General features: G+C 41.5%; 1 protein-coding gene across 1 annotated transcript in view; it reads left to right on the top strand.

The window, feature by feature from the left end:
- dok6 (docking protein 6) overlaps nucleotides 1-25,317 on the top strand; it is a 67,496-nt gene that overhangs the window by 10,532 nt on the left and 31,647 nt on the right. The window contains exon 2 of the mRNA XM_033638316.2: nucleotides 23,246-23,353. Coding sequence (XP_033494207.2) covers nucleotides 23,246-23,353 — 108 coding nt within the window. The remainder of the gene's footprint in view (nucleotides 1-23,245; nucleotides 23,354-25,317) is intronic.

Below are 25,317 nucleotides of genomic sequence, written 5' to 3'. Positions count from 1 at the left end.
ATGAATTGCATCTCGAGCAGGATATGGGAACAACACCCCAACAGTCGTTATTCATGGTGAAAAATGTGACTCTATTATATAGTCGCTTTCATAAATAAATCTCTGCCTGGACCCCACTTGAACATTTCACATCATTGATTCCCGTTGTTCCTAATTATCAAAAAAGCTTTTTGTGGTGAACAGGGACAGATGCTGTTATTAGGAGTTCGTAGTGTCTAAAACCCAATTGATTAAGTAATGCACCATAAAAAGACCGGTTGCTAATAATGCCCCATTGTATCAACACTCTTTTCACTTGTCCTCACTCAGTGTCATGCTCTCAGAAACACCAGACAGGGCTCTTCTTTCAATCCCAGCAACTTTTCTCGTTTTCCCTCTCTCGCTGTCTCGTCTGTCTCGCCTCTGCCTGAAATCCGTACACAAACACATGTCACACCAAGCTGCCGCTGTCCATAACAGCTTTGTGTTGCCAATGTTTTCTGATGAGCTGCTTTGTAAAGTGCAAAGTTCTCTAATCCCATTGGGGGAGACGTCACAGCTCAGTAGAAGAGGACTCTCTTCATGGCTATTTAATCTTTCCAATCCCTGCAGACCCTGCCCCCTGACAACAGGCAAGACACTTGATTCAACAGCATAAATAAAAGTAGAGGGAGAACAAGCACATTACCCAACCATGTTTAAATCTTTGTTCCACTTTGCTCCAGTTTCCTGTTTTTCAGTCACACTATTATTAGGATATTAAGGGTAGAGAACAGAAAGGAACATTTAATTTAAAGCAGCTTTATCAATATTTCTATGATGATAATGAATCACATGAGTATTTGTAGGCGGAGCTGAGTCTCACTTTGATGTTGTCAAAATCCGGCACTTGGGCAGTGACTTGCAGCATCAGAAGGTAACACAGCGGGACAGGGAAGAAAGTTAAGGTGGCGAAAGTTGCAGATTTTCAGCGTCAGAAATCAACGGAAAAAGGTGTCATTTATTATTAAACGAGGCCAGTTGTCGTTATAGTTTACCGGCGCTCGGGGGCATCAGAGGGACACAAAGACGGAAGTTAAGGTGGCGAAAGTTGAGCTGGGATGGGCGAGAGGGGTGGTGGATGGGTCCAGCAAACACCGACTTTCACCTGAGAGTGGTGTTTGCGTCCCGTAAGATTCTAAAGCCAAACCCTGTTCTTTTTTCCTACTTGCTTCTGTTGTAAAAGGGAAAAAAAAGTCAGTTCACAGTGTTGTACTGCATTTATTTTGAAAGAGACTGTATGTAAATGTTAAATTTCCTGTGAAAACCGAAGTGTATTTTGAAAGAAGACAATGCATGTAACAGACAGAACTTGACACTGCGTCCCAGAACGCCAACAGCCAATGCACCCAGGGTACCTTGCACGTCGTATGTGGACGTGGAAAGTCCATAACCAAAAGTCGATATGTGACGAAGTCAGAGTGAGAATGTGTTGGTAGGTGAAAGCTATACAGAATTACCACCCAATGCTGTAGTTCCCCTCAGCTCCACAGAGCTTTAGAGAGACTTTCAGCTCATTGTTTTGGTTTTACAGCAGGCGACTTTACTGTTTTGGTTAAATCCCACCGCTCTCAACAGCGTCGTTGGCAGCTGACTACAGCAACAATAAAAAAAAAAAAAAAAAAAAAAAAGGACTGTACACCACCTGCCTAACACCATTTTCCACTTGCTGACAAATTTTGGTGCTTCCGGACAAAAGCCCCAGATCAGAGACGAATCGCCGTTGACCCTGGCTCACTGATGATTGCAGACGGTCCCTTAGTATCTAGCATGCTGAATAAGTGGAGCTGTCAGGGACTTTGTTGGCGAGCTACAGCCAATGAGAGTGATAGACACAGTGATCTGATGACTTTGAAAGTCACGTAGTGTGAACTTAGCTTTAGCAGCTAGCTGTTGTATATACTGTAGTGGAGCTTTCAATGGCTAAAGAGGCAGATATTTCCATCAGGAGTTGGTAGAGATCAAATTCAAAACTAAAAGGAGGATAATATTGGACGTACATACAGCAGGTGTGGCTAGAAACATGACTCCAAATAAATGCCTCATGTTGCCCTCTATCTGCAGAAAGTATTTATAGACAACTGTATGCTACCAAGTTTGCCCAGTCAATTAAAAACTATATGTAAGTGGCATGTTTATAACATGTTTCTGCTGCCCCCAAGTGGCCCAAAACTCTACTGCAGAACAAACAAATACAATATTACAAAATGCAACAAAAGACTTTCAAACAAAAATTTTTTTTTCCCACTTTCTTTCAAGTCGGCAGGTGGTTATTTAGGGAAAAGGCAAATACTGTTTCCGTTTCCAACTATTTCATTGGCAGATTTTCCTCCACCTGATTCCCTGACAATGAACTGCAGACAGACTGTTGACTCAAAATATTTATTCAAGCCGTTAAATATTACATTTCAGCGATGTGACCTTCAACGCTTAATTGGATGTTCACAAATTATCCTGTCACTTGTTGCCATGTTGGTTAGCCCAGCATATGTGTCTCAGTAGTGTTTTACAAGAGGATAGTTGCTCCTTTTTGTTATTTTCGGTTCAGACATTTTTAATTAAGTTGGTGAAATTAAAGATATTTTGAAGTGCTCTTGTCTTGTGGCTGGAAAAAAATGTCAGTCTGATATAGTTCACTTATATTTAAATGAATTCCCTTAATAATATTAGCTGTGTGATTCTGAAAGGTGAATATATTTTGCTCTCTATTCAAGTCCATCTGATCCACATATTTCACCTCCCACGCAGGGCTGCGGCTTTACGGTTCTCTGTGGCACTGTATTGCTACATCGTGCAGATACACTGGAGACTCACCTATAAAACACCAGGCCTAGAGGAATCTATCATAGCTCCATTAACACTTCTGCTTTATCCTCCTCTCCTCGCCTTCCTCCCCTCATTAATCAACAGACCAGCCCTCGGGACTCTACTCTGCAGCTAAGCTCACTTTCACTTTGTGTGTCTGTGTGTATGTGTGCGCATGCAGTGTGTGGGCATTGTGTTTATTCGCATTTGCATATGAGCACATGCATGGGTGTTTTTATGTGTCAGATAGGTGAAAATCCAGCTTCCACGGTGATTTTCTTTCTGTGTAAATTTAGAACTGAATATCAGAGAAAAAAGACCTGTCAGAAATCCCCTCAGATGTCGGTAGAGATTTGGCAATACGGTTTCTACCGTAGAAGCTATTTGGTGCAGGCTATGTGGCAAATCGGAGCTGGATTCTCATGTGATCTTCTGATCTTGTGAATCCAGCCTTCTTGCAATGTAGCATGATTTTGGCAGACATAGAGGAGGAAAGTGAAGCCGTAGACGTTGAAAATATTGTTCTCAGGAATAGGGTTTGGTACTGTTCACATTTGAAACGATACCAGTACCTTTTCAGCACTTAACTCTGTCTGTAATAACAAAAATGTAATTTTTAAACAAGCTGCAGCCAAAAAGCAATTCTGCTCCTCTGCTCTTTTCTAATCATAAAAAGAACTAAGCCTCTGTCTGTCTGTCTTTCTGTCTGTCTTTCTGTCTGTCTGTCTGTCTTTCTGTCTGTCTGTCTGTTTAGACACAACAAATGACATTACATGGAATAAGTGCATAATTTAAAAAACACAATCACAAACAGCAGTGACACCAGGCTACTTGAAATAAAATAGAAAAGAAAATAGACTAGACACTGAAACTGTAGGCGCTACAGTGATAGTTTAGGCTTCCGGGCTTTGGGGCACTCTTTCACCTCCTGTCTGAACCTGGTGGCTCCATGGAGCGTCGTTTTCTCTGAAATTTGGCACCAATTGATTTGATGTCAATTGGTACTCAGTAGTACTAACGTAATTCAGTCGGTGCCAAGCGGCAACATCGAGCTGAAAAATGAAAGCAGCACAGAAGTACCCAAAACTGCAGTTCACTGAATAGCCACTTGAGGCTGGGTCCAGATGCCAGTCAGTCCTCATAGACCCCCATGTTAAAATGCCCAATTTTCCACACGTTTACAGCCTGTTTCAAAAAGTGGTTTTGGTCTCTACAGCTAATTTCCCTGTTCATGACTGTTAATGTAACTTATATGTTTACAAGTGCCGATAATGTCCTCAGGTTCTCAGGAAGACCCTCGTCTTGGTCCTCCATCTCTCCAGCCTCTTGATCACACATGATCACTTCTGGCTCCAAAAATCCAAGATTGCGAAGGCTGAAATGCCACACTCAGGGCCCTGTTTAGATGGTCTAAAATGCAAAGCGGCAGGCGTGCGGCGCATGGGCGTGTCCCAGTCACTTGCTAGTTAGACAGCGCGTTTTTAGACTGTGCGCCATGGCGGAGAGTCTAAAAGGGTTGGACTTACTCTGTGAATTAGTCATGGGTGTGTTTTGGGCGTATCATTCAATAAGCCAATCAGAGTGTCACCTCTCATTCCCTTTAAAAGAGGCGCGATTGGAGCGCATGGCGGAGAGCTAGTTAGATGGCGGACCTACCAACTGGAAAGAGTGAGCGTTTTACAGCTGAGGAGACGGATCTCCTCGTGCGGGAGGTGAAGGCCCATCAGAACCAGATCTACATGGACAGCAGACCGGTACCCAAGCTCCCCGAGGTAAAGCAGGCATGGGATCACTAATACAAGAAAGATCTTACTAAATATCTGTGGAATATTATTCAAACCTGCTTTCATCATATAACAGAGCACAGCTGTGAGGACTGCCGCAGAGCTCCCCAAGGTGCTGATCCTGCAGCTAGGACCTGTTCAGCGTTTTCTCCCCCACCCACGTTTGTTAATTGTTTTCACAAGTTTCCTAGAGCTGTGTTCTGCCTCTTATTTGCATGTGTGTCCTCTCTACACTCAGATTACAGTATAATAATATAATATAATGTAGCCTAGTATAACATGTTAAAATAAATGCAATGTGTGGGCTTTGGTTTTTGTCATTATTACAGATTATGATGATCATTATTACTGCGATTAGATCATTCTGATTAATGACTGACCATTAAGACGTGTTTCTGATAAATATTTTAATGTGCACAATAATAACCTTTCACATTGTAATCATATTTTTATTTGTTATCTTTTGCATATGTGTGGCTGCTCCGTGTGTGTCTGAGCAGAGTGCACGCGCGTTGTGCACCCGCCTAGAGACGCATATTGCTAACTTGTTTAACAGCGAAATACTGCGCCGTTGACTTTAGACCAGGTTTTTGTTGGTCACTGGCGCATTTGCTTTTTACATCATCTAACTAGCAACGTGCCATGATTGCGCCTGACCACTCCTCATGTTTAGACCAACACACCCAGAGAAGCGCAAGTTCTTTTGCTAGTTAGACAATGAGGGCGCAGGGCCTGAAAATGACAACTGCGCCTGCATCTAAATAGCAATGACACTTGCGACATGGATTATGCGCCCTCCGCCGTCCGCTTTAGACCATCTAAATAGGGCCCTCAAGGCTTCAAAGCAGGAGTCCACAAACTAATGGGTGACATCATGGTAGCTACGTCCATTATTTTTACAGTCCATGGTCAGTACCCTTAAAAGTTTGGTACCCAACTCGCATCAGGAACCTTAAAGCTTCCATTGTGAAAGAATTTTACTTTTTAAAGTCTTTTGTTCTTAACTCAAGTGTTGTAGCAGTTGTTTTTTGTTTGTATAGAAGCTCAAAAGTGATGAAGTATTGTATGGTTATTATAAATCATTCCTCAACTCAATTTACAGAAAATCAAATCCAGCCTGTGGCCCTTTGCTGCATGTCACCCTCTCCCCCTCTCTCCCCCCTTCACACTTATCTGTCCTGTCCAAAATGGCAAAAAAAAAAAATCATTACAAAAAAAAAAGAAAAAAAAGTTTAATACATAAAACTACATATAATGTGATGGAGTTTGGCCATATCGCCTACCCTGAGTATCAGTGGGTAGGGATGCACAATAATATCGGGCCATCATCGGTATTGGCTGATATTGGCTTTAAAATGAGCTAAGTCGGCCAACATGCTTTTTCTTATTCTTTACAATGAATGAACATTACATACATTGAAAGGTATTGTATTTCATGTCTCCATCTGCTGGTGGGCCATCACAATACTGTATGATGTTATTCCACTACAGAAGAGACTTGGTGATCACTAAAATTAGGTAGGGACAAAAGTGGATATATCACAATCAATATTGGTTATAGGTCAAATGAGTTGTTATATATTGGCATATTGGATATCTGTAAAAAATCTATCTCATGCATCCCTATCAGTATGTCGAGTTTTATGATAACAGTCAGTCGTCCCTTTTAAACTGCTTCCACAGTTAAACTGAGCCAGCATGTGATCCAGAGAAATTGTATCAAACCAGGTCTTCTAACACGAGTTGTCACACCTGACTGTCAGATTTGTAAATACCGTCTCAAAAAGGGAGCAGAAGTTATTCTTAGAAAGAAAAAAGTCCCTCCTACCTTTTTATATTTGAATCACGATCTATAATGAGTTCTTCTCCTGCTGTTACCTTTCATCAGCCTGCTTGCCAAGCACATTGAGTACAGTCTGCAGCCAAAGATAGCCTCCACTGCGTGTCTATGTGTGTTAAGCGGCTTGTCTTTGTGTCTGTGTTCTTAATTTACTCAGTACATAGGTACACATTATTATGGCCTTGCTATAAAAATAATGAAATATTACACCTGATCTGCTTTAAATGCAAGCAAATAGCCTTGTTGAATAATGTAAATTAGCCCCGGCTGTCGAGTAAACAAGGCTTTTTTATGTGGCACTAATTGTCAGGCTCTGTATTATTAATGCGTTGTTAAAAAAACCCTTGACCTTGTGTAAGAGAAAAAAAATCAGGCAGTTTGTGTCACCTGTCTGTGTGGGAGCTTTGTTTGTTTCTGTTTGTTTGGAGATGAGTTTGTACACTGCACTCTCCCTCCCCCCCTCTTTCTTTCTCAGGGGAGTTCTTTTAATAGTAAGGAGGTGACAGTTTACCTCTCGCTGCGCACCGGGGTGACAGTTTGGTACCTGCCCACCTCGGCATGAAACACTACGGCTGACTATCTCACGTTGCACGCAAAGCTGCCTGCTTTTTTTTCTCCCTTCTTTTTAAATTCGCACTCCGCTCTAATGAGCCGAAATGACCTCGAGTGTAGGCCAAGGCAATCTGATCCCCTTTCTATTAAACAGCTTTTAATATTTCCCCAAGAATTATTGTTCAGGGAATGAATTTTGGATAAGGTCTGCCAAGGGAAATGGAGCACACAATAGTAGCCTTGGCAGTGGCACTTTGAGCGGATCATTTAAAGGTCATAATGGAGAAAATAATGGCTCTTAAGAGTCATAAAACAATTGAAAACATGAGGTTATTGGAGTGAATTATATAATAGAAAAAAGAAGAGTTAATATGGCAAACTTTTGACCCGTCGTGAATCATAAGTATGCCAGCAGATTAGGACTTTTAACAAAGGAGAGTTTGAAGTTGGGAGCACACATTGGGGTCAACATTAACTGGTGTTACCCGACTCGCACACACGCCTCCCTCCCTTCTTAAAGTTCCCACTTGTTCACTCACATTTCAGAGAAATGTCTGTTGGGCGAAGTGATAATTGCATTCCTCAATGATTTCATGCTGAGGCGCACAGTGACACCGAATCACAGCCCACTTATTCCAAGGGAGTGTGTTCTTTGGGGGGAAATGAGACAAAAACAATATGACCAACTCCATCGGACCCACTTCTTTTGACACAGAAGTGCACTTCCACATCTCCCTCCTCCACATGTGTTTACTCCTCAGCGTCCTCCTTTGATTCGCAGACCGAATGTGGCTGAGTCAAGTTAGTTCCAGGGAGCACAAATCTCTGCTTTCTGGTTGTGAGGGAATAGTTGTTGCAGACACAGAGCCCGCTGCTTTCCCAGCTAACCGTATCAGAGAAGCAGCCCGAACATCAGTGAGCGAGTACCTCTTTAGAATTAATCCTCGGGGGGGAATGACTGCACCAATGCACGAGGATTACTGCTTTTAGGGCTTCTGATGAAATTCAAATAACAAACGCTCACACAAAGTGTCCTGGAAAACACTCTGCGTTTCATAATATCCTGCTAAACATGCAAGTATTTCCTGGACACCTCGCAGTGGCCTGTGCCTCATTCGATTTCACAGTCTTTATTGATATGATAATCAAGTGGTCAGCTAATGGTAATTAAGCAAAGCAATTGGTGGAGTTGCATCACGGTTGTGGGCAGGAGCTCCTTTCATCCTCTTACTTTATATTCTCTTCCCACAGAGGCAAGTCGGTCACTTCTGAGGCGCTGCATTTGGTTTCCATGTAACAGCCCCTCACCTGTTGGCCTAGATGCTAATTTTGCTCATCTGGAAGCCGCCGGCGACGCCAGCACCAACATACTGAAGTGAAAAATAAGGCCTTGCCTACATTACAAGTAGACCTAAATGGAGTTTTATGCATGCAGACCATTCCTCTTCATTTATGGATTTAGTTCAGTTTAACATTCAGCCTGCCTCGAGGATACACAGCACTGGACAACTCATTCCAGCCTCATAAAGAAAATAACACGGCTCCGTATTGTTGCTCTCTGTCTACGGTGGGCTCAGTATGTTTGTCGGCGAGGGTATTCTGCCTTAGTCAAATCCTTCTTTGTCTGCGTGTTATTGTCTGTGAACGCTTCAGCCTTGTACATGGATTAAATGGAAATTGCTGTGTGTGTGTGTGTGTGTGTGTGTGTGTGTGTGCAGAGGATTGCTGACTAAAGCTGTAATACATAAAGAGGTTTGGATGAGGGATGGTTTAAAGAGCAGGCAATTGTCATAATGATGACTTAAAGCAAAATTGTCCCACCGTAAAAATGTTTTACACATGCGGCCGCCTTGTAGAACGTAGCCAGCAGTGCTTGCCAACCTCGGTGTCACTAGAATCAATAGCAGCTAAAATATATGACGGAATAACTGAAGTAAGCAACATTATAAAACTGCATTGGTATATGATAGGATTATGATTGCGGTGTAATCCTTTTGTCCTAGCTTTTGACACTTTGACTCCGTCCATGCCCAACACCCCAGGGTGGATGCTGGTCGTCCAAGCCGACACAAGCAATATGCCGCCCTGTTTACTTGATAGAAAGAAAAAAAACCTCCCCTCTACTCCTCTCTGCTCCCTCACACCTGAGAGAGAAACTTCAATATTGACCTACATCTCCTTCAGAATAATTTGGCTGCTATATTTGTGCTGTGCTTTTTTTTTTTTTTTTTTTTTTTAAGCTTTGCGACAGTAGCCGTGATGGCTGGATTCTGCACAGTGTGTGACATTTTAACTAATGTTTCCCCGCTTAAGGCTGCGTTGCTCAGCGTGGGTCAAACATCTCCCTTGTCTCCCTTCACAGTAAGAAACAACAGTAGAAATGCTTCCCCTGCACTCCACGCAGTAGTATTCGCATGACAAGTGGAAGCACCAAAACACTGAAAAATTTGGAATGAGGGGAAGAGCGATAAGAACGATACAGGAAAAGATAGTCATCATGATCTGACCACAAACATAATTCGTCATGGATCTTAATGTTGGGCTGCAGCCAGTGGCCTCTGTAGCTCTGGCCTTTTCCGACAGCTGCTCTCATGATCTTTTCCACTTCTCCAAACTTACTTTCTTTTGGCCTCTCATTTCTGTTTCCTTCTTTCATACATTTTTTTATATCCCTCCTGGCTTTCTCTCAATCTCCTGCTGGTCCTCTTTTATTTCTGTCAGTTACACGGTCATTTTAATACCACCTGCCCTTGCAGTTTTTGTCACACTGGGTAGATGGACATTTCTCCTTCTGGGTGAGGAATCAGCTGTAACCTGTTGTCCTTCATATTTCATGCCACATTGTGACTGGGATCCAGTTCTCAGCTATGAATGATCACGCATGCAATACCACCCAGTCACAGCCTTAACAAGGGAAAATAAGGGTTACTAATACTGTAATATTACATTTCGGGACCAGTTTGGCTCATGAATGTTTGATGAGAATGTCCAATCATGCATAGACAAAAGAAAGAGATGAGGAATGGGAGAGGAGGAATTTAGAGGAGAGAGGGTGACGACAGGAGGGCAGGAGGAGAGACAGAGACGAATCAGGCTGGGGAGAAAGTGAGGAGGGGGAGTGTGTGTGTGTGTGTGTGTGTGTGTGTGTGTGTGTGTGTGTGTGTTTGGGATGGAGTGAGGGGGGGCAGTGATTACTTGCTGCTGAGGTAGCACTGCATTACACTTGAGGATTTGGAATGGCCCAGATAAAGTAATCTATGATTAACTGGGGCGCGGCTGGCTCGCCACCCTGCCAACAGCTGTAGTCAGGGGTGAATTATAAAATTATGGGATGTCCAAACATTTTAGATGCGGCGGGAAATATATTTCTGTACGGGAAGGGTGGGGGGGTGTTATGTATCAAGTCAAAGGTGACAGCCGGCGACTAGGGAAGAGAGAAACAGAGGGAGCAGTGGTGCAATTAAGACGAGCGTTTTTTAGTCGACGGCATTTGGTGGAGGATTGTCAAAATGGTGGAACAGTCCAGAGAGGATTTGGGGATGGGGGAGGCTGGGGTCATGGCTGGCGGAGTGATCGCTGCAATGACTGCTGTAACAACTGTCCGACGGAATAACAAATCAAATTATAAAGATGGACACTGAGGCACAGACCTCGCCGCCGTCTGAAATTGATTGCCAGCACCAGGAGCTGATATTGTCGGGCCCGGTCTGTCATAGTCCATCAGGCGTCATTATCACCAGGGGAACACTAAACCTTATGCAGAATGAGGACTTCATCCACACTACTGCTAGGACTTTAACAGAAAACACAAACACAGACAGAACCTTGCTGTATCTGATGTTTTTTATTTCGTCCATGTGATTATAAGGTTAAATCCTTTGCTCAGAATCCTGCTATAAAACAGCTCAGTATTCAACATGCTAAGTGCCTGCTAAATCTGGCCTGTTATCATCATGTCTGAGTGTCGCAGGACTACCTTGATTGAAGTGCTCTCATGTCTTGTATTGCCAGTAAGTGCAGCAGCAATCATCTTTAAATCATAGTTTGCAGGACACATGAATCACAAAGAGGTTACAAACCCTTCCCACATTTGTTCCTAGTTCTCATCAAATACCTTAGGAATAATAAATGCGTGTGCGCCTCTGAGGTTTTATGATTGTGTTCACTCCCGAGACTCTAACAGGCGGCTATTTTTATTCCGCCATGTGATTAGTCATTTACCTGAAGCGGGCTGTCATTGGAAATCATTTTCGGGTCTTCAGTCAGTTCCTCAGTTCATCCAAATGACAAGTGATTTTGCCTGTGGGGGGAAATAGGAGCCATATTTTATTGAGAGGCGAGACAGTTCTTTAATAATGGCCTAAGTTTGATAATGCTCCGTGAAGTGAATGGACTTTGTGTTTGAGGCCACTTACAGAAAATGACTAAGGCTTCAGAGATGGCTCATTACTGATGTCCATGAGGTGTCTGGCTTCCTAAATTCTCTACCAGACCTCTCAGTCTGGGTTTTACACACACTATCATCTGACAACACCACCTGTCAGGAGCCCAAGTTAAACTTTATGGCATTTATTATTACATTACATGACACTATCATAAAGCAAGGTTATTTTATATGTAGACAGATTTGCTCTCTGTTTCCTTTTCAACCTTTTATAAGAGCCCATCCAACAGTCTGCTTCCATCTGTCTGTTTATGATCATATTTTGGCTCTAATCCTTCTTCCGGTCCCCCCGAACAACAGTCTCAGTGTGGTTGTCGTAGTAGAGCTGGTGTTGATGAACTCGCTGCACCTTGCCAAGTGCCTCCTGAAGTGTTTTCCTTGCCACAGAGAGACCTGCCTAAAAGTGAAGGGATTGCCCTTGAAATGTTCTCTCCAGCTCGTTGCTTTTGCTGCTTCCCAGTTTACACACTGCCTCGCAATGTGTGGCAGTGCGCTCATTGTGTTTGGATAGTGTAGAATCTCACAGAGATGCACTTTGAGAACTGAAGAGAGAGTATCTTACTTTTATCTTTTATAATGTTTGCAGAATGGATTAAGCCCTTTTGACTTTTCTCAATTTGTTTTAGTGTCGTAGGTTGAATACAAAACAGATTTCTTACATTTTTAGCGGCAGCCTACACAAAATTAGCCTGGGAACCAGACGAATCTAAAAGCTCATGTTTTATTTGCTCTGGCAGATACATCTGGTCCCCCTCATGTTCAGATAGATTTCCACCTGACCTGGCCCAAACCGGGCCAAGCAAAACCGTTTATCTGACATGGGGCGGATTTGATACGATGACTGACAGCTTGCAGAGCCTTTGTGCTTAACACAAAATACATGATAACATCACTTTTGGCTCACTCAAGAGACACTACAGTGAGCCTAAACCTAGCTTAGTAAGGAGGAACGCTGTTGAGGGCCTTTCAGAATCAGAATCTACGCTTGTTCACAGACAAATTGACGTTGTAGTCCGACTCGAGGCTTGCTAGACTAACACTGATGAAATACTCTACTTGACTTTGAATTGGGATTCATGACTTTAGACTTGACTTTGACTTAAGACAGATGACTTGAAAGGACTTGACTTTTTTTATTTAACATTTGTATTTTTCTAAATATAGAGAAGTTATGTTTTGTTTTTAAAATATGATGACGCATATATCGCAGCAAGGGAGGACCCGCCAGCTGATATTCGTGCCCGCGTTATGAGAGCTCTGTTCTCCTGCCCGCAGCTCTCCTCGGAGGAATGGCAATATGTACAGCAGCAGCATGAGCTTCACCATTTGTTTGTGTCAACAGTTCAAACCTCAACATCAACAAAAAGATTCCATAATAAAAAGCAAAAAATCCTCACATTTGTGAAGCTGAAACCATTAAATGTTTTTGCATTTTTGACTTGACATGTGACTTGCTTGACCTGACCAGTGACTTAACCCAACTTTCTTGACCTATAGCAAGGACTTGACTTTGACTTGCTTGATTTTCACCACAGTGACTTGGGACTTGCTCAAGGGGCCGTACACATGCCATGTTTTGTGCGCCTTCGAATTAATTATTTTCAATCTAGACACGCTAAACACCAGAGTGACGCCGTCACTGCGTGCACGCGTTGCCAAGCGCCCATTTTTCAGGGTGCAACAGCTGCACTTTGAGATAAACCAAATTCAACATTTGGAACGCAGTCATGTGACCAGGAACAACCAATCACAGCAAACAGATATCTTTCCCTTCTTCCGTAGATATCAGTCTGTGGTAACTATTGAGGAGACGTTGATCATTTTAGTGCATGGCTGCCAGAGCTTTACATCTGTCCCACGGACGATATGCCCATACACTTATAAACAGCGCCTGGAAGAAGATCAGCTCTGCAGTCAGGGTTTCAGGTAAACTAGCTATGGTACCGTGCTTGTTGAGGTTGCTTAGCAACCTCAGACACAACCTGCCGCCACGCTTTTGAAAGCTGGCACAAAAAAGGCACAAGAGTAGCACCCAATGCCCGACCTTGTGTCTTCTAGGTGGTTATAGACGCGGCGTGTTTACAGCCCTTCTGACTTGAGACTGGCTGATGACTTGCGTGTGTGTGACTTACTCCCACCTCTGGCTCCCAGAGTTATTTTGATATAGGGCTGTTGATAACACCCAGGTTCCAGACTAATCTGGTCTAACGATGCTGGACTAACACAAAATACAACATGATGATAAGATGAAAACACAGTCCTGGAATTGCAAGTTTTGCTATTGTTCCCATTCCAATTTCCACATTTGCACAAGGTCTGTCAAACTGAAATGGTAGTGCTACAGTGAAAACTAATTTTGAAGAAATTCAATTTTACATTTTTAAATGGAATTCAAACTGTGGCTTTGTTTGAGCCACTACACATTCATTTCAGTGCTGATTTCACTTGATGCTGGTGGTTGTCATAATCAAAGATGAATAAATTATCTTTATTTAGATTATACCAAAGTACAATGAAATAATAAAAGCAAAAAAAAAAAGATTTCTGCAGAGATCTTGAGCTCTTTGAAGCAGGTTCTCATCAACAGTTTGACTCCATTCAGTCTCTCCTGTATCCTTACAAGTCGTTCAGTTTCTACAACTGATGTCACCACTGCTGTTTTTCATGGAAGAGAGCTTACATGGATTATGAGCTTAGCCTTGCTTTTTTTTAGATCCAGAGTTTTGCATTGGAACCGAGAGTCCAGTCTTTGTTTTATCTGCCTTATATGCACACTCCTCTGATGTGCCTTTTATCAGATGTGGCTTCCTTCTGGTCGCTCATAAATGTTTTTAAACTAATAATAATAATCCACACTATATTTAGGATGTCCATATATGGTACAGTAGAATATGGTAAAACACATATTCTTCATATTCACAGTATATCATGGCATGAGATGCTCTCCATAATCTGCTATTGAAAAATGTTGATCCTCTTGTCACACTTGGTTGTCCTGTTTGACAGCACAAACACAATTTGCTGGCACACACATATGTGATGTCATGATTCAGAAAAATATGTTCTCTTCTGATTAAGTCCAATCACTTGAACAAACCCAAAGCTTTGAGTAGTTGAATTCTTCTTGGGGTAATTCAAGGTTTTTACATTTAGTTCATTCTTAAATTCGTCCTTGAAAGTTCCATTGTGGTTGTATTATATTGTATATATATATATGTACTAATCCACACACAAACATTCATGGATACAAAGACATGGCCCATTTTTAAACCATAAAGAGGAAAGGATTTTTGTTTTCCTCATATTCATTTCTGTTTTTGGTCTGTTTATTTATTAATGAAGAGGACAGAGACACACATGCACACACACCAGGCACAATCGTGGGCAACTTGTGTTGAAAAAATAATTTTCTTTAATAAATCATTCTAAGATTGTGTTAATGAAGTGTTAAATTTTAATGACCCAATCTCGTTTGGATTCCAGTGGCCCTGTGGGTTCATCCCACCTCCCAGAATTTAAATGAACACACAATAAAAATGACTTTTCAAAATCTTCCCTTTGATGTGAGCCATCTGAGTTTTTTGTGATCCTCGTGACCCGCTGAGTTTTGACATTCACTGAGAGCACCATTTTGACCAGTGGATTGCATGAATAATTTTGTCTTTAAGAGACTTGCATATCGAGGCTACATTTTACTCCTCATTGTGAAGTGTTGAGATGGGGGTATGTGTCTTTCTAAGCAGATAGATGTTAAGTGAGGTGTGTGTGTGTTTGTGTGCGTGTGTGCCGAAGAGACAGCCTTCTCTGACTAATTTTTAATGAGCCTTTCACTCATTAATCAGACTTTGAGACTGAGACATGCCAATCAGGCCTATGGGAAAGGTTTTGTATTTCATAGGACCCCTGCTGAGAGGCTGTTTAATTTGAGGAGGAAACATTATGGAGACATGGTGAGTGGACCTGCTGCTCACTGTTATCTGTAGAGTTCAATGGATTCACTCAGATTTTGGTGCATTCGCAGATTTCTGTGAGCAAATATCAGCAGAGCAGCTGTGAGTCCAGGTCAGTTAATGTCATCCATGCCAGATGGAGCAGCTTGTGACAGCAGACTTGATCTGAGTTCTGCTTTTAAGGTAGTTCTTTTAAATACCAAAGATTAAGCCGTAGACTGTCTTCTACACATCTCTCTGGCAAAAAAAGAACGTCTTTTTAATTGGATGCTTATTTCTCAAAAAACTCATATATATTTCTGTATTAATTCTTCAGTAATCTATTTTGGGAGTAGCAGTTTTTAATCTACAGACGTACTCCCTGATGGAGTCATTAGGCGACATGGCATCTCTTCCCATACGCTGATGACACACTGCTTTATGTGGCTGTGTCTCCTGATGACACAGAACCTTCTGATGCCTTTTTTTGATGTATTTCAGTGACTGGAGATCACAATACATTTACAGCTCAACCAGATTAATGGAATATAACTCAACTTTTGATCGCCCTGAACATTTATCCTCAACGTCATGGGGTCAAGGAAAGATGTGAAGAACTTACGAAAAGACAACCATGGTGCTAAGAGAATCTGACTGCACTCACACGAGGCTATGTAATTATACAACAGCGGATGTTACTGACTTGGGTCTGCCATGGTGAAACTACACTGTTCAGAAGATGGATCACTGAAAGTTCATTCTAGATGCTGTTTTGTTTTTTAGTTTCAACACAGTATTTGAAGAGTCACTCATATTTTTTTATTTTTTTGCAATTTATTGTTAACTAATTTAAAATAGCAATGAAATGAGATACCAGCTCTACAAATGTGGACAACCCAATATTACTTAAAAAAAGGAATAAAGGCTACAAGTCACAAAAGTAAAACGAAATGATTGTCACATTGAGAATGGCTGCTTATGCTTACCCTCCTGCCCACTCATATGTATCTACATGAATCCCCATTAGTGTAATTGTATGAAAGTAATTGTTAAATTTATGCAAGACAGACATATCTCTTTTCTTTGTGAACAGCTGAATGGTACATCATATTAAATGTGGCTAAGAACGAAGGGTCCGCATCATCTCCTTTCCATTTGTAAAGGAGGTCCAGTGTACCCTATGCTAAAGGAGATAAGAAAGAAAGCATTGAAAGCATTTAGATAATTCGACTAGCTGTTATCGTCGCAGCTGCTTAGATACTTCTGGGTCATTTTACCCAGTTAGGAACCTTCCTCAAGCAAAAAAAAAAAAAAGACTATTTGACCACAGCCAAAATCTCTGGCTCATGTGGGAAATGTCACCACCACAGCTTTTTTTATGAACTAAGAAATGAAACAGCCAAAGTGTGACACAAAGAGAGAAATTCTGGCTTTTATTTCTGGCAGAATTGACTATTGCTAAGCTCTTTTATCTGGTCTACCCTTCAAAGTAAAACAAATTAGGCAACAAACAAGAAGTACTTTAACTTAGTATTAGTAATATATATTAGTAGCATCAAATATTCGCAGTGCAAAGGACCTAACATGAAAAATGTAATCAAACACATGACATTGTCTATGAGTTACAGGGCAATCAAAATTACAGAGGCTGTGGAAACCAGATCGACTGGCCAGCAATCAAAGCCAAAGGCAGCATTGCTTTTTGGTCACAAGCCTGTCATTTTGCCTCTGTAAACATGCCAAATTCAATTTGGTTTGTAGATTAATTTATGCAAGGGGTATGTTTTTCCCCCAAAACTTTGTGTATTAAAAGCTTTGCTATGCCTGCTCTGTTTAATTGACCAAAGGTATACTACAGGGTGGATGGAGGTGGAACTGCTCTCACAAAACAGTAATCAGGGGACAGCTCAAAGCACAAACCAGGATGATTTTATCTTCACCAGAACTGTCCTCTTCATCATTACTTTTGTGTTTTTTCCTGGGACTGGTGAGTTGGATTTCAGTGCCAAACAGTGTACTCTACACTGTTCTGGCAGTAAATGAATTGCACCAAACCAGCAGAGAGTCTCATTCACGTCTGTGTAATTACAATCAGTGTTAGAGTGCCTCTGAATAAGACCCACCAGCAGCCTGAGAATAGGACTGCCTTGACAAAGCATTGACAACTGTGGAACAGGCAAAATTAAGCCCTCTCCATTCATACCCCCTAGTTCTTATTATGCACGAGCTATCTCACTGAGCTTGCTTTTGTGCTGGTATAATTACTTAATCTGAGCACTCCTAGGATGAATTACTTTGTGTGCGGCAAGCAGGCAGCATTGCTTTGACTCAAGCTCCCAAAGGGGAATTGAGGCTAGCTTTAATTTTACTGTTTAAAAGTCGCAAATGTGGTAATGGCCATCGTCAAAAGGGATTCACGTCTGTGCTTGTTTTTGTGTCAAAGCTGCAGTTTTATTTTATTTTCCTAAGCGTCAATATGGAAATAAATACAGTGTGTTCAGTTTTGAGTAAGATTTTATCACCCCTTTGTTTCTTTACTTCTTTAAAGCATTTTATGGATGGTGGGTGTAGAGAATGATCCACTGTGCATTAGAGCGTGTGTAGTGTGCTATTTTGTGTTGTTTGCTGTATATAATGGGCCCGGGCAACACTTAACTAGAATGGAGGCCCATCAAGGCAGACCGATAAGGACCTAGGGATCCACTCTAGTCAATTACTGCAAAGTGCCAAGTTCAACTCAGTGGGCCTTTTATGAAGTACACCAGCTGAGTAAACAAATTAATCGTACATCCATGGTTCCCCAACACAACCATGCAGCCCAGGGCAATCATACATCAGGCAGAGTGATAGCGGCTGTCTGCACCAGGAAATAGAAGGGTCCCACTATTAAAGATAGGCAACCACATAGGACTCATAAGCTGTTGGCCATCACACTTCTTCTGCCTCTCAACTGCACTGCACTGTCTGTATTGGCTTTTTACACCTTGACACTGGCAGTGTAAAGAGGAAGGTTACGCTCTGGAATCCTGGCTTTTCCAAAGCATTGCTGCGGGGTAATACAGTGGAATGATATTAACAGCTCTTTTCATTGATCCCCAGGGATGCTTCTGTCCGGAGAAAACTATGTGTCTCCCAATGTGGTGGTTTTAAATGTTTCATATAAACTGAGGGATAAAGTGTTTCTTTATGGGTTGAGGAAATTCTTCTGGAGCATTTAAAAACCCATTGTGTAAGCTGGAAAACGTATCAGCGCAGAAAACAGGGCAGTTCATCTTCGCTCATAATGATTGCAGGGCTTGCGCAGGACTGCCACGATAGATAGTGTTACAATGACAGATGTTTAAACAAGCATGTGCATCCATATGTAGTCTACGTGTGACAAGAATGCAGAAAATTGCAGAGAGGGATCCTGTGTATGTTAGTGTTTTGTGTGTTCACATATATGTGTGTGTGTTGTATGCATTCATTTGTGTCCCTCTTCATGATTTGACCTTGAAGCAGTCCGATATACAACACCCTGTATTTGTGTCATCTTCAGCCTGTCGATGGGCCAGACTGTGGTCCAGTAATCAATACAATGTACAGTAATCTGCTGTAGTGAGAGACGGAGTCTGTGTGTGTGTGTGTGTGTGTGTGTTTGTGTTCACATTGTGTGGCAACAAGGAAGAGAAAGTGACTGTGTGCTCCACAGGCTTTAATAAATGGAAGCACATTACTCCAGGTTGAAACTCAGTTATAAAGTTGTTAAGCTTGTACAGCAGAGTGTAGTTTGTCTAAAGCATCTCGGGGGGGTAGGACTTATTTGGTTGAATTTGAGATGTTTTGAACATTTGCTCTCATTTCTGTTCTGGAACATTATTATGTACCTGCATATACTGAAATGCAGTTTAAGGCCTGCCGTTACAGCACATTTCTGCTCTATTGCAAATAGTAATGTGCGCATTAGCTGATTAGTCAAGTGAACATTGCTTCCCTTGCTAGTCTGCATCAAAAGTCAAGTCAGTTTTATTTACATAGCACATTTGGCAAGCGTAAACTCAGTGTGCTTAAGATACATCATACATGACAGACAAAATACTATATACAAGGACATGATAAAAAAAACAACATAAGAAGCTATTATTATTATTATTATTCATAAAAAAGGGGAAATAATAACTATACTGATACTAATTCCTACAACAAATAAAAATACACTTTAACACCAAACGAAAAGCTTGTGAAAAAAGATATGTTTTTAGCTTGCTTTCAAAAGAGAACACTGTTGTTGCAGTGTAGAAATACTACTCGGTTAAATTAAATATTACATTTATTATTATTTTATGAGATTGCATTCACCCAATGAATGAATGAAGAATTTCCCCCAAAATTGTTTTCAGTAAATGTTATTTGTCAACTTTCATTTAGTGAGTTGTCGTCATGTTTTGTAAGATATTGTGTAATGCTCATAACGGCTGCTGCTGTCACGTAGCAGTTTAAGGAGGACCCAAATGCAGACTAACAGGCCGGTTGAGATTTTAACAAAAAGCGAGCTTTAATACAGCTGATAAAAAACAGCAGGTTACTGAAAGTCCAAATGAAAGCAGAACAAAAATAAACTGAAAACCAACAGGGAAAAATACGATGAACTCGGGTAAAAAAAAAAAAAAAAAATCCAAATACAAGGTATCAGGCAGGACACGGAGCATGGACGACATCAAGAACACAGGGACGAGCACAGGAAAAACACAGGATGAACCCAGGAGGGACACAGATGAACTAACAAAGAACAAAGGGAAACACACAGGTGTATGTACACAGAAAACTAATCACAGGAATGGGACACAGCTGGAGTAGGAAGACATGGGCAAAAGGAGGGAAATGGGGATTGCCTAACAACAAGGGTGGAGCAAACAAGACTAATACAGAACAGGTGTGAAGGGAAGACTCTGGGAAGTGGGAACAGGGAAGGACTAACGAGACAGGTGTGACAGAAAACAGGCGGGAACACACACAAAGACAGGAAGTAAAGGCAGACACGACATATGAGGAGAGAATCTACAAAATAATACAGGAAACAGATTAAACATGAATGAATAACATGAAACAAGGAAGAACACAAACAGGAAACTCCTAAATTAAGGCCATAGGATAACAGAACATAAACCCAGGATCATGACAGCTTGAATTTAAAATACGATTTGGTTATTCAGATTCAGATCCAGATATCTTTATTGTCACTGTACAAACATACAATGAAATAAATCAAACAGGTGATGAGCAGGATGGAGTCTTCTAGGATGTTATGTGTTTTCTGCAGGCACCGGGAGGTGAAGATGTTGTCCAGGGCAGGTAGCCGTTGGTGTCTGATGTTCTGTGCAGTTTTAGAATAGTCAACTTTTCAAAGTTTAAAATTCCGTGTAAATGTAAGAGAAAGAACATCCCTTAGCCTCCAAATCTGAGGCCATGGTTCTCTGCCGGAAACACTGGAATGGACTGTGAGATGGATCAGCCATTTGGTGCGGCTTCTGCAGTGATGTGGGCGCTGGACCGTCGTGGTGAAGAGGGAGCTGAGCTGGAAGGTGAAGATTTCAATTTCCTGGTCCATCTTCGTCCCAACCCTCACCTGTGAGCTCTGGGTAGTGACCGAAAGAATGAGAATGTAGATACAAGCGTCCGCAATGAGTTTCCTCTGTGGGTTGGCTGGGCTTAGCCTTGGAGATAGGGTAAGGAGCTCGGACATCCAGAGGGAGCTGCTGCTCTTCTGCGTTGAAAGGGGTCAGTTGAGGTGGTTCGGGCATCTGATCAGGATGCCTCCTGGGCGCCTCCCGTTAGAGGTATTTCAGGGATCTCCCACTGGTAGGAGGCCCCAGGGCAGAACCACAGCACGCTGGAGGGATATCATATCTCATCTGGCCTGGGAACACCTTGGGGTCCCCCAGGAGGAGCTGGAAAGCGTTGCTGGGGAGAGGGACGTCTGGGGTGCTTTGCTTGGCCTGCTGTCCTTGCGACCTGGCCCTGGACAAGCAGATGAAAATGGATGAATAGATGGAACATCCTTATTGCTGATAAGTAAATTAGTGACTTCACTGAAAAATTTGGGAAATAAATGAATAAAATAATCACTGAAAATATTCAGGGTTTGGATTCTAATTTATACAAAAAGTCTCTAAATAAATCAAATGATTTCTTTTTATTACCCAAAATTCTCTTCTGGTAAAATATATAGATTTGCTAAAAGTAGATATCTATTTCCCTAGTTTACTTATTGTTTTCCGTGTTCCTTTAGCATATGCTGTAAGGCAGTTTTGGTGATTGTAGCTTATTGAGTTCTAATGGTGTGTCTCAAATCGCGTACTTCTGTTAGTACACTTCCATGTAGTATACTATGTGCACTATGTACTCATTGACGTAGTGCACGAATTTTGACAGGGTAGTGTTGTCTCAAACCAAATACGGCTGTTGTGCACTCACTGGAAATGGAGACCGCAAATTAGCTAGTTAGCAAACTAGCATTAGCATTTGCGTTATTGTTCGCGGTACAAAATCATTACAGACTGCTAAATTAACCCAATAAACATACTGCTGGTTTATACCCCACAACAGTATAGTGGTACTTAGTGCAAAAAACATGTATTTGTACAATGCAGCAACGTTCACGGTTGCTATTTCCAGTTTGAAAAGTGGTCCCTCCCCTTCCTCTACATAGCCAAGATGGCGACCATTGAGGGTGAGAAGTGTCCATAGTTCCACACTCATCTTCTTGACCATTTTGAGTACACCATCCGGGTACTCATGGTGCACTGCATTTTTCCATACTTCTCAGTGTGAAAGCACTTATGCACTCAAAATATTAAGTGTAAGTACAGAAGTACACAATTTGAGACACAGCATAAGATTCAGGGCACTGGTGAGGATTCTGACTTATAATGTAATCAAACCAAATTCTCAGCATCAGACCATCGCACAGCAGGAGCGTCCCCTTTCTCTGTTGTATCCTAATTCTTTCATTTGCTTGTCAAAATATTCTGTACATGCCTTGACAAGACTGAGAACTTCAATATAAACACAACCACTGAAGTATTTTTCCTAATCCTTCATCCCATGAGTGATTTGTCAGAAGACTGAGAATAACGTATTCTGTACGTGCGATCTGAACAACTTGTCAGCCCACAATACTTCAGCATTATTGACCCCATGCATACAATCAAAGGAAGAGTAACTGCAGTTGCCATTGACTGAAATGAAAGCATTTACTCAAGTCCTAAAACTCTGATAATGCACGATCAGCTGTCATAGACAGACCAGTGTATTATCTGAATCCATTAATAACGACATCATAACATTTGAATAAGATACATTCCAAAAATGTATTGTCGGATGTATTTGATTCATGAGGCGTAATAGTTTCATTTCCTTTCTCAGATCTGTTGTTTGGTGCTTTTACTCTCATCAGGGTGAGAATCACTTTAATGTACTTTATGTCAGTGTTTTCCACTGGTAAATGACGTGAATTAACCCTGAGGCCAATCTATATTTTGATCAATGGAAAAAACATTCACAGCTGCTTTAAAGAGTTCAATTGCTTTGATGTTCGGGCATTTTGCTGAGGTGGATTTTAGTAGTTAGCAGTGAGTTTGACTTCCAGGATGGTAGCTGGCATTGATTTCTCTGTTCTTTGCTTTGGTAGAGCAGGAGTTGATTTTTCTGTCCTGTTAGTACAATGTCAGGTTCTTCTGGTTTATTTATTATTCTGTGGTTACAGGGGGTCGACCTCTTTGTACAGTCTGTTTGTGTCCTGCTGTTGTCTGGATCTTCAGTTACTAAAACATATGTCTGTGCTCCGGGAGACTTGTGTTTCAGTAACGGGGCTACTGTCGTTCTCTGTTGTCAGATCTTCCGGAGGTGTTGGCTGGTGTTCAAGAAGGCCTCCAGTAAAGGACCCCGACGGTTAGAGAAGTACCCAGATGAGAAGGCAGCCTATTTCAGGAGCTTCCACAAGGTAAACACACACGACTGAAACACAACACAGATTAAATTTTGATCATTCTGATTCATTTAGATGTTGGATTAGATAACAAACAGTAAATTAATCTGCAGTGATTTTGTAATTTATGGCTGCAACTGATATTTTCCAAGCAGTGACCTCAAGGACAGGAAAATGAAGGCAATGCGAAGTGCCAAAAACTGCAGTTTCTCTAATGGCCACTTGAGGCAGGCTTCAAAAGCAAGTCATAGACCCCCATGTTAAACTACCTAACTTTGCAGCAGAAATAAACATGTTTACAGACTGATACAAAAAAAAAACTGAACAAAAAAAATGGTTTTGGTCTCTGTAGCCAATGGTGGAAGTGGTAAATGGACTGCACTTGTATAGCGCCTTTCTAGTCCTCCGACCACTCAAAGCACTTTTATGCTACATGTCACATTCACCCATTCACATACACTGGTGGCCAAGGCTTTTATACATGGTGCCACCTTCTACACCTTCACATGCTCTAACAACAATGGAACAGCCATCAGGAGCAATTTGGGGTTCAGTATCTTGCTCAAGGATACTTCGGCATGCGGACTGGAAGATCCGGGGATGGAATGGCCGATCTTCTGATTGGTGGATGACCCACTCTATCTCTGAGCCACAGCCACCCATAATTTCAACATAATGACAACTGTACAGGGGGGGGAATTCCTATGTAATACAACCATTTAAATGTTATTAAGGCTTGAAGTTATGCATAATTAAGGGCGTAGCTGCTTTAAGTGACAGGCTGTCTACTAGGCGTCACCTCGGGCTCTCAATCAGATCCACCCCTTGCTTCTCCACGGCTCCAGACTCTTGTCCAAATCTTAGGCCACTTCTGACTCCAAAAATCCAAAATGGCAACTGCCAAAATGCCAAACTCAATACTTCAAAAAGGGAGTCCAACAAACCAATGGGTAACGGTGGCTACGTCCATTAATTTTAATACAGTCTGTGGTATTTTCATGACTGATAATCCTCCTATCCAAGGTAACATCATAGATTTAAAAAAAAGAATGTGTAAAAATCAATCTTAAACATCTTAAGATGTTTTGAAGATGTCTTCGCACACATTAAGGGAACAATGCGTGAAATTTAGGGGATTTAGTGGCATCTAGCAGTGAGGGTTGCCGATTGCAACCAACTGAAATTTCTCCTGATTAAAATTTCGTAAGTATTCATAGTGTTGGAGGTTTTTACCGCAAAATATCTGCAGAGGTTTCTTCCTCTCCAAAACAAACAAACCTAGTGAGTTAAATCGGTGATAACATGGAATAAAGCAGGTTCACATTACAAATTAACGTTTTTTCAACAGTGTTTAGCTCGTTGCAGAGAGGCCGCCTGCCCAGCACCTGCTTATATGTTGTCACTTTTTTTTCTCTGAGAGGTTAAGGTCCAGTCATTCTGGAGGTTTGAGCTGAATTATCCGCAGAGGTCTCCTTTGCCAAAACAAACAAACCCTCTTGCTACAGAGGGGCTGCTAACTATGGTGGCCGATGCAAAAATGTGAATGAGCCTATCTAGAGTCAGTGTGTGGTATTCCTTTCTGGGCTACTGTAGAAACATGGTGGTGCAACATAGCGATCTTTATAGACTCCCTATGCAGATATAAACGGCTCAGTCTAAGGTACTGCAAACAACAATCCTTATTTTCAGGTCATTATACACTTAAGAAAACATGCTTATTATATTCAGCTTCTACCAATATATCTCCCTAAATCCTACACATTGGACCTTAAGTAGATCTAGAAACCAGTGTTGTTTGGTGCAAGTCTAAACCACATGTTGCGTTGTAACTAAGGCACGTTTCTAAACTCAAAGTTACATAGTGCTTGAAAAAAACCAGTATGAAATAAAGTATATGGCTGTTTTATTGTCTTGAGCCTTATGCATCTTAATGAATACATATTTTATGTGTAGGAAACAAGACATGTTTCACCAAGCAA

The sequence above is a fragment of the Epinephelus lanceolatus genome, chromosome 20 (assembly GCF_041903045.1).
Source record: "Epinephelus lanceolatus isolate andai-2023 chromosome 20, ASM4190304v1, whole genome shotgun sequence".
Classification (NCBI taxonomy): Eukaryota; Metazoa; Chordata; class Actinopteri; order Perciformes; family Serranidae; genus Epinephelus; species Epinephelus lanceolatus.
The sequence above is the reverse complement of the archived record's forward strand: the minus strand, read 5'-3'. Positions and strand labels throughout refer to the sequence as shown.